The sequence below is a fragment of the Apium graveolens genome, chromosome 11 (genome assembly GCF_009905375.1).
Source record: "Apium graveolens cultivar Ventura chromosome 11, ASM990537v1, whole genome shotgun sequence".
NCBI lineage: Eukaryota > Viridiplantae > Streptophyta > Magnoliopsida > Apiales > Apiaceae > Apium > Apium graveolens.
Genome location: NC_133657.1, coordinates 91,809,020 through 91,818,189, shown reverse-complemented (window position 1 = coordinate 91,818,189; position 9,170 = coordinate 91,809,020). Strand labels below are relative to the sequence as shown.

At 36.4% G+C, this 9,170-nt stretch overlaps 2 protein-coding genes and 1 non-coding gene across 3 annotated transcripts; 1 reads left to right on the top strand and 2 right to left on the bottom strand.

Moving 5' to 3' along the window:
• Positions 1-201: 201 nt before the first annotated feature.
• On the bottom strand, positions 202-309 carry LOC141698939 (small nucleolar RNA R71). The gene has a single exon (XR_012565435.1). It is a non-coding gene; the product is annotated as a small nucleolar RNA R71 (small nucleolar RNA).
• A 3,718-nt stretch (positions 310-4,027) lies between these two features.
• Positions 4,028-5,250, top strand: LOC141698149 (glycine cleavage system H protein, mitochondrial). The gene is made up of 4 exons (XM_074502776.1): positions 4,028-4,269; positions 4,346-4,434; positions 4,657-4,827; positions 4,933-5,250. The coding sequence occupies exons 1-4, from the start codon at positions 4,179-4,181 to the stop codon at positions 5,059-5,061; spliced, it is 480 nt and encodes a 159-aa protein (XP_074358877.1). The 5' UTR covers positions 4,028-4,178; the 3' UTR covers positions 5,062-5,250.
• Positions 5,251-5,375: 125 nt separating this feature from the next.
• LOC141695695 (7,8-epoxymelianol synthase CYP88A154-like) lies at positions 5,376-9,170 on the bottom strand. Its single transcript, XM_074499922.1, has 9 exons — positions 8,926-9,170; positions 8,611-8,751; positions 7,522-8,002; positions 7,158-7,418; positions 6,986-7,075; positions 6,641-6,719; positions 6,421-6,527; positions 5,917-6,044; positions 5,376-5,684 (listed from the first exon to the last, which is right to left on the bottom strand). The coding sequence occupies exons 1-9, from the start codon at positions 9,168-9,170 to the stop codon at positions 5,588-5,590; spliced, it is 1,629 nt and encodes a 542-aa protein (XP_074356023.1). The 3' UTR covers positions 5,376-5,587.

Below are 9,170 nucleotides of genomic sequence, written 5' to 3'. Positions count from 1 at the left end.
TATCAGGAATTTTATCGAGATTTGTAGTACTTTCAAATATAATGGTGTCACTGATGAGGCTATCAAGCTGAGGCTTTTCCCATTTTCTCTGAGGGACAAAGCTAAGGACTGGTTACATTATTTACCAGCTGGGTCCATCACTACTTGGGAAGATCTTGCGCAAAAGTTTCTGGTGAAGTTCTATCCAATGGCCAAAACTGCAGCTATGAGGAGTGCTCTTACTCAGTTTGCGCAGCAACCAGGAGAATCTATGTGCGAAGCTTGGGAGCGCTACAAAGAGATGTTGAGAAAGTGTCCACATCATGGGATGCCTGACTGGATGGTGATCACTGGTTTCTACAATGGTTTTGGGGTCCAATCTCGACCCATGCTCGATGCAGCTTCTGGAGGCGCCTTATGGCCAAAAGCTATAATGAGGCCTATAATCTCATTGAAATTATGGCTGCAAACGAGTATCAAAACCCAACTCAAAGGATGACGTTTGGGAAAGTAGCAGGTATTCTGGAAGTTGATGCAGCTACAGCTATTGCAGCACAGCTCATGGCGCTGACTATGAAGGTCGATTCTTTAACTAACTATGGCGTAAATCAATTATCTAGTATCTGTGAGTTTTGTGCAGGCTCTCATGCTACGGATCAGTGTTCTCTTGTTAATGAATTTGTTCAGTATGTGAACAATTTCCAGAAACCGCAGTAGCCTGTGCCCGCTACTTATCATCCTAATAACCGAAATCATCCCAATTTCAGCTGGAGCAATAATCAGAATGTTGTTCAGCAGTCATATCAGCAAGCTGCAAATAAACAGTTTAATCCACCTGGATTCCAGCAACCTCAGCAATTTTCTCAAAGGCAACCATATCCTCAACAAGGAGGTGCTGCTCCACCTTCTAGTGCTGATTTCGAGGAGTTAAAGCTGTTGTGCAAAAGTCAGGATGAATCTATCAAGACCTTGGAAAATCAAATTGAACAAATAGCCAATGCCTTGATCAATCATCAACCCGGCACACTTCCCAGCGATACTGAAGTGCCAGGCAGGAAGGAAGCTAAAGAGCAAGTCAAAGCTGTCACCTTAAGGTCTGGAAAAGTTGTTGATGCTGAAAAAGCAAAAGATATAAAAGTTGAAGTTGTAAATGAAGAAGGAATGCAAAAGGAGAAAGAGGGGGAACCAAGGAAGACTATTGTTGAACACACTCTGCCTGAGGGTAATACAGGGGAGAAATAGCTCTATCCTTCACCACTTTTTCCTAAGCGATTGCAAAAACAAAAGTTGGACAAATAATTTGGTAAGTTTCTGGAGGTGTTTAAGAATCTTTATATCAACATACCTTTTGCTGAGGCTCTTGAGCAAATGTCTAGTTATGCGAAATTCATGAAAGGTATTCTTTCGAGAAAGGTGAAACTGGATGATCTTGATACCGTTGTTCTGACGAAAGAGTGCAGTGGCATGCTGCAACATATTCCTTGTTGACAAGAGATAAGTCATTCAACGGCTTTTAAAATTTATCATAGATCTCAGTTAAGGACTCATTGTCTCTTGAGTCGAAGTGCTCATATTCTTGAGTAAGTATTGTCCTCCTGTTTTTCTTGATAGCAGTAGTACCTTGACACTTTACTTTTAAAGCATCCCAAATTTCCTTTGTTATTTTACATCCAATAACCCTATTGGACATAACACTATCAAGACTGCTATGCAGGATATGTCTTACTTTTACATCCTTCATGATTGATGATAGATCCTCTACATTATAGTCCTTCTTTGATTTATCAACCATCTTTTTATCTTGTCCAGCAACTGCTACTGCCAACTTCATTGGCTTATAAGGACCATCATAAATACTTCTTAGATATTCAAGATCTGTAGCTTCCAAGCACATGTCCATCTTAACCTTCTAGATTGGATATTCATGTATCTTTAGGATTGGAACTTTGATAGCCTCATACCTACTCATATTATTGTTAATCTGTGCAGTGGCTGGGGATGGTGGTGGTGGATTCTGTTGTAGTTCTTTGTCTGCCATTAAAGATTTATTTTCATATCTTAAACTGTTTGTATATCAACAACAAGCTCTGATACCAATTGTTAGGTCCGTAATACAACTGTAGAGGGGGTGAATATAGTTTATGCAAACAATTCGATAAAACTTAACAGAATCAACAATTTTTATATTAATCAGATAAAAACTGTTACAAAAGTACTCTCTCAAAAGGATGGACAATTATCCTTTAGAGCTGCTAGGTTATCTGAAAGATATAACAATTCGTAACACATCTAGTGTAAACCTAATATGTGCTTATATAGTGCACAGTTACACAATCAATAAGGAATCCTATCCTATTACAATAAGAAAACCTAATACATATCCATGTATGGTTGCTTCTGTAAGTAAAGTCCTTCACCGCCTTGAATTTTGTAATCTCTTTCCTTCTTTAAAATATACTGACGTGACTAAATATTGATCGTCAAATGCTGATCATCAAATACTGATAGACAGATACCGATGACGTCACCTTCAATAAATCCTGATATCAAATACTGATAATAAACTCTGATAGTTTTATATCCTGATATCATCAATTTCTTCTAACAATCTCCCCCAACTTGTGCATTATGTAATTATGTACAAGTTCTAATTGATTATGTCAAAAACTATCTAAATGCTGAAAGCAAATAAACATATACATTCTTACAATCAGTGAATATTAGACTTTATCTTTAATTCTAAACTCCAATACAGTCTTCAGCTTCTTCAAGGAACTTCCTCAATAGATTTTCTTCCATAACATCCAAATACCATTGCATCCTTTGTTTGATATCTTTTAGCTCATATGTTGATTGATCATATTGGTAGATGGTTGTCCTGAGGTCATGTAGCTTTGAATTTCCAAGTGATAGATCATCTAGTTTCAGAAATTCAATCCTCTTTCCATTAGGATTAAAAGTTAAGACTTCCCTTCCTATACTCATTTCTACTTTGACTCCTCCAATAGGCATATCAACAACATATTCAGTTTGATCAATGTACTTTGGAATATATTTAGATTTGTAAGACATCCCTCTCTGCTTCAACTGTATCAAGTTATTCAAAAATGCAGACCATCTGGCAGTTACAGGATTATTTACCTTAAAAATTGTAGCAACAAGTTCCAACTCTTGCCATGGTTTATCTCTCATCTGCTCTTGTGTCAACCTCAATCTCCTCCCAGATTCCTGAATATATATCATATTTTCTCCAATTAGATCAATAACAATTTGTACTGATATGATTTTCTGCAAATCTTCAAGAATCACATTATCTCCAATTTCTATCAGATTTGCATGCTTCCTTATAATTAAAGCATCAGCCAAAGATGGATCAGCACCTAACCTTCCCAGACCACTTGTGATTCCAGGTTTTCTAGCATGAGATCTCCCACTGTAAATTTTCTTTAATGTTTCAGAGGAATCTCTTCTAGGTGTAGGTTTCTTGCTTCCCCATAACAACTTCCTCTTCTTTTCAAAAGTAAGCTTTGGCTTATCATAATTTATGTTCTCAGAATCAGGATTTGTTGTCTCATTTTGAATACGATTTGAAGTGTCAACAACTTGAGTAGTATCAGAGGTTGTGTCTGGTTTGTTTTTCTATTTACTTGAATATTGTCAGAGGTTAATTTGAGTAGCATTTCTTCATGCCCCATGTAAGTAAATTCATGCACAGTATATTTACAAGTTACAAATTTATATTACGATTTTTTAGTGCATTATACATTGATCGTCGTGGTAAAAAAAAGGTTTAGGTTACAAAATTATATATTGAACAGTTACCTACAAAATTTAGGCAAAAAAGATTGGTTACTCAAATTTGAGCAAGCATTACAGATGCCTAAATAATATATGGGTAAATTTTGGTATAAATCAAGTAATTATTAAAACCGGTTAGACCTATAGCACATTTTAGAGAATAATACAATTTTGTAGATTTTATTTTATTTATTGAATCTACTGTATAACATTAAAAAGGAGGGTGCAGAGAGTTTAAAGTGTGAGAGAGTGGGAGAGAAGGATGAGGCTTTGTATGTGCACCATCCATCAAAGATAACAAAGACTTAGCAAAGCACATTGTTCAAAATAAGAAGGCCTTGTTCTTTTCCCTAGTATATCAAGAAAATAAAGATAGTGTAAAGAAAGATAAAACAATCAAAATGGCTCTTAGGGTGTGGGCTTCTTCAGCTGCCAATGCACTTAGACTCTCCTCTGCACCACCCTTTCCCCTCTCAAGATGCTTCTCTACTGGTACCCCCCCTCTCAAGCAACTCTTAACTATTGCTATTTCCATTCATTTCACTAAATATAATGTATGGATGTGCAGTTTTGGATGGTTTGAAGTATGCAAGTTCACATGAATGGGTGAAGCATGAAGGTTCAGTTGCTACTATTGGCATAACCGAACATGCTCAGGTATAATCTTGTTATTTCACATTTCTCTATTGAGGAAACTTGTAATGCCTAATATTTGTTGCTCCTCTGCCTAATATACTTTGTTTACAATTCTAGTTTACTACTTCATTGGAAATTAATGGGTAGTCAATTAATTTTATGTAATACATGGTTTGATAACAGGGTCAAATTTTATAAGCTAAAAGAATCATACAAAGTTCTTTTAACATGTTAAAAATGCAGGACCATCTCGGAGAAGTTGTATTTGTGGAGCTGCCAGAACCTGGCGGTGCCGTTACACAAGCTAGTGGCTTTGGAGCTGTGGAAAGTGTGAAGGCCACAAGTGATGTTAATTCCCCAATCTCTGGAGAGATTGTTGAGGTTAACACAAAGCTCACTGAGACACCTGGACTGGTAAGTTCCTCATTTGATTCAAAATTGCATATATCAATAATATTAAAGAATTCATGTGTCTTAGTATTTAATCTTCTGTTTTTTTTTTTGGGAAATTAATTGAAGATCAACTCGAGTCCATATGAAAATGGATGGATGATCAAGGTGAAGCCAAGTAATCCATCTGAATTAGAATCCTTGATGGGACCAAAAGAGTACACAAAATTCTGTGAAGAGGAAGATGCTGCACACTAAAAATTTGCACTGTTGTCATTTACATGAATTAACTAAGTTGATTAAGTTCAACTGTTACAACAAATGAAAGCCTCAGTTTAATTTTCTTATTTTGTCACTACTCTCATTTGCTACCTCATTTGATGTGCTTCATGTATATTAAGACAGTTCTATTACCACTTTGATACCTGCAATCTTTCGACTGCTGCCTATCTGCTTCCAATTTTCTTGGTTAAGGACATCATTGTATGCTACTACAGTGACGCTAATTACCCATTTTATGTCACAACTATTGTAACAGTAATCATCACATTGCTTGCTATATATATAATCTGAGGCTTCCTCATTTGCTTCCTCCTTTGACAATTGAAACACTTCACGAATGTTTTTCAAATGTAAGTTAGCAACCAAGGTCAAAAGTGTTATTGCATCACTAGAATATGAACTCTCAATCTACCTCTATTCATATATGCTTCTCCACCATTTTATCAATTACAATACATGGACAGAGTAATTATATACACTATTTAATAGACACAAAATGGTCCTATTTGGGAAGTTTCCGGATTCTTGCAAGGCAATTATCAGAAGGTCGGGTAACTGGTATGTACGTTACCTTCCCATTTGGATTGAGACGTTCGATCCTGCAACAATGGAATAAGAAATATTACTTGCTTATTACAGTAACTAAAAGTCTACTACTTCCGGAGTGTTATATATGCAAGCAAAGGTAAGATAAATAGCCAGATCTTTTGATTAGCCAGCCAGAATATGAAATCCGGATTAAAAGAAAGGAAGTAATGATAAAGTTAGAGAAGAATATATTAAAGTCTGCAAGGGGAAAAAAAATGAAGAAAACCAGACTCTTGTATCCACCTGTAGTGAAGGAGAAAATAATGAAGAAAAATGCAGATTTCTAGCTTTGCCAAATTCATTCCAGGACACAATCTACTTCCTGCTCCAAAAGGCATATACATTCCTGCTCCTTTACCTGTATTGTCCTCCTATATATATTCAGCATTCAACAGTTTATCTATCTTTTGGTAAACATAATTAATTTATTTTGTTCTTGAAAATAAAAAGCATAATCTCAACTGGGACACTGAATAGAAAAGGAAAACCAATAAAACCATATGACATTGAAGTCCTGTGAGGCTGTGACATCAAATATTGTTGTAAGAATATATAGCTTAAGTGTCACTAAATTAAACCAATACATGGCATTAAGCTCTTGGTTTTAACTTTGTGGATATGTCTTTCTCTTTCCTCTCCGTATCAAGATGCTGATGATTCCAGACTAATGCAGATGTGTGCTAGAGTATTCAAATTTTGAAAAGGACAATAACTGAAATTATGTATAACCAATGAAACTATACTTACTTCGCATCTACAAGGATTGAACGCATTCGGATTTTTATAATTCTGAGAATCCATGTGTACACTCCTTATCCATGGCAAAACCTTCCATCCCTTGGGTATTGTGTAACCTAAATCAGTTAAGCAGTTGCTTTGTTTCTCAAAACCAATTATATAGTCTCGAGTGAACATTGATTATTTTTTATTTTTGAAAGAAAAAACTAGGAGGTGAAGATGGACTAACCATTCATATGAACATCTGTTTTTGCTTCACGAAATAGCGTGAATGAAAGATTAGCCACTCGCAAAGATTCATCAATCACCTTAAACACACAATATAAAGCCATCGACTCAATTACAAGATTGTATTTCATTTATAGCCCGTGTTAAGTGCACAAGTCTCTCACATTACAAGAGAAAAGTCCAATGTAAAATGCTGGCACTGTGTCAAGCCCCCTCAAGTTATGGGGGCCGAAACATATTAGTACAGTATACAGGAGCCCCAGCCGAGGGCTCCTTTTGTAGAACTTATGCAGTTACTATCTGGCCTTTCTCCCTTACTCATAATAAACTTACTACAAAAGCATACCTTTGATAGATACTCCATTTCTTTGATTTCTCCAAGGCTAAGTTCATCTTCTGTAGAGACTCTTTTCTTTACAATTTCCTCTTGCTCTTCCTGCAAAAAAGCATCAGCTTTAATTAGTAAAACTTGTGAAACACATAAATTAAAACCAAAGTTCCCGTTCATCAGTAATTACCTTGGCTAGTTGGTAATATTGTGGATGTTCAAGTAGATGAATGAGTACCCAAGTTGAAGCATGAGCAAAAGATTCATGACCAGCTAGTAAATATATAATTATTAGGTCTACAATCTCTTGGCTACTCAGTTTCTTCCCATCCTCTTCTGTTTCCATCAGTAAATCAACCATATATCTCTTTCCATTTGTGTGTTTATTGTCCAATAAGATCCTCCGTTGTTCTACTAGAGTTCCAAATTTTTTTATCAGCTTTTTCCGAGCCTATCACCACCAAAATATTAAAAAGAAACATTGCAGCATTTAGAACCAAAGATAACAATGCTGATGCATACAAACATCAAAACGCGCGCACACACGTACATACCTGAAGGCCACGGTGATAAGCAAACCCAGGAAGATTAATACGCATGGCTTTTAGTGCATGAGTTAAAAAATGGTACTCTTTTTCCAGCTTCTCTAACTCAGGACTAGTCTCAATGCCCAATATTATGTACATGATAATATTGAAAGCATTTTTTCTCATTTCAGTCAACAGCTCAACTGGCTTCTCCTTTTCAGACAAATCTTTTAAAGAGGTTATGGCTATGTCCTTGATATACTCAATGTAGAAAGACATGGCCTCTTGACCGGATAATGAACCAGCAGTAAGTCGTCGAAGGCGCCGGTGTTCCTCGTTTGTAATGCCGTGAAAACCTCTATCTCCTAGTAAGTCTGTAACTGATTTTGGCCAGCCAGGGCCGAAGGTTTCATTGTCCATTAACACTCTTCTACATGCGTCGGGAGATGTAACAATCACACTTGGGCTTCCAAACATGTGGGACTTGTACATATGTGTCCGATTGAACCTATAAAATTTCAAATGTAATTAATGTGATCATTCCTGTGTAATGCCAGAGAGTTCGAAAGGTTCATAATACATTAAGATTTTTGTTTGAAAACATGAACCTTACTAAAAAATATATATGATGGATTTTAACTTGAGTTGAGTTATTATTTCAAATTCTCAGGCCTAACCAAATCATCATTTGAAATCAAATAATAGCACCTAAACGGCTAAACATAACAATCTATGATTTGCATGGATAGCACCTAAACGGCAAAATTGTCGCACAGTTGCAAAATGGCTCCAACAGCAAGTCTCTATCGCACATGTGAGGTTGACGGCCCTTGGTTGCTAAAATGGTAGACCTCATTTCCGCAACTGATCAGGGGCCATTCTCTTTCAATTTTACTTATTGACAACTATTTCGCTTCTCTCTAAAACCTTACTGCAATACTCACTCAGTCACTCTCACCCAAAAGTGTCCTGTGAGAACAAACTCCAAATCGACATTTCTTCTTCAGGTACGTGAAAAGATCATCACCACTTAAAACCCAGCCTATCAATGTAGTTAGCACACGCCTAGTTAGCACAGACTTGTTGCTATTCATTCAAGGAATTATAACTAATTACTTGATATCTTTGGCTATTGCCGTCCTCCTCAACTGTTGGGATCTTAGCATCGGACGATTTACAAAAACTTGTCTCACGATCTTGCAAGCCCATTCTCTAAAATAAGATACAGTACGACACACTCTTATATTTGCTACATGGCTAAGAAAGAAGGAAATTTCAATCAAATAGACATCTTATAAAATCAACGCATCAGACATCTCTCCTTAACTACATCGTAAAAGTATACAAAAAAACAATTTTATGCACTGGTCAAGCATGCATATAAAAAAAAGAATTCTATGCACTTGTCAAGCATGCAAAAATAAGAAGAACCTGGTATGAAGATTTGAGATGAAGGAATCAGGGTGACCCATTTTGAAAGAAATGGCGAACGACAACATGTTGCCAACAAAAGGCCATCCCATGTCACCTGGAGGAAGAGAGTGTCTCCGGACACCCAATTTTCTCACATAAAACCATTCATGTCCCCACTTTAGCAACCCATATGTTGAAATAAGCATCCCAACCAAAACTGTGAAGATCACGATTCTAAAATTATCGTAGTCATTAAACTCCAT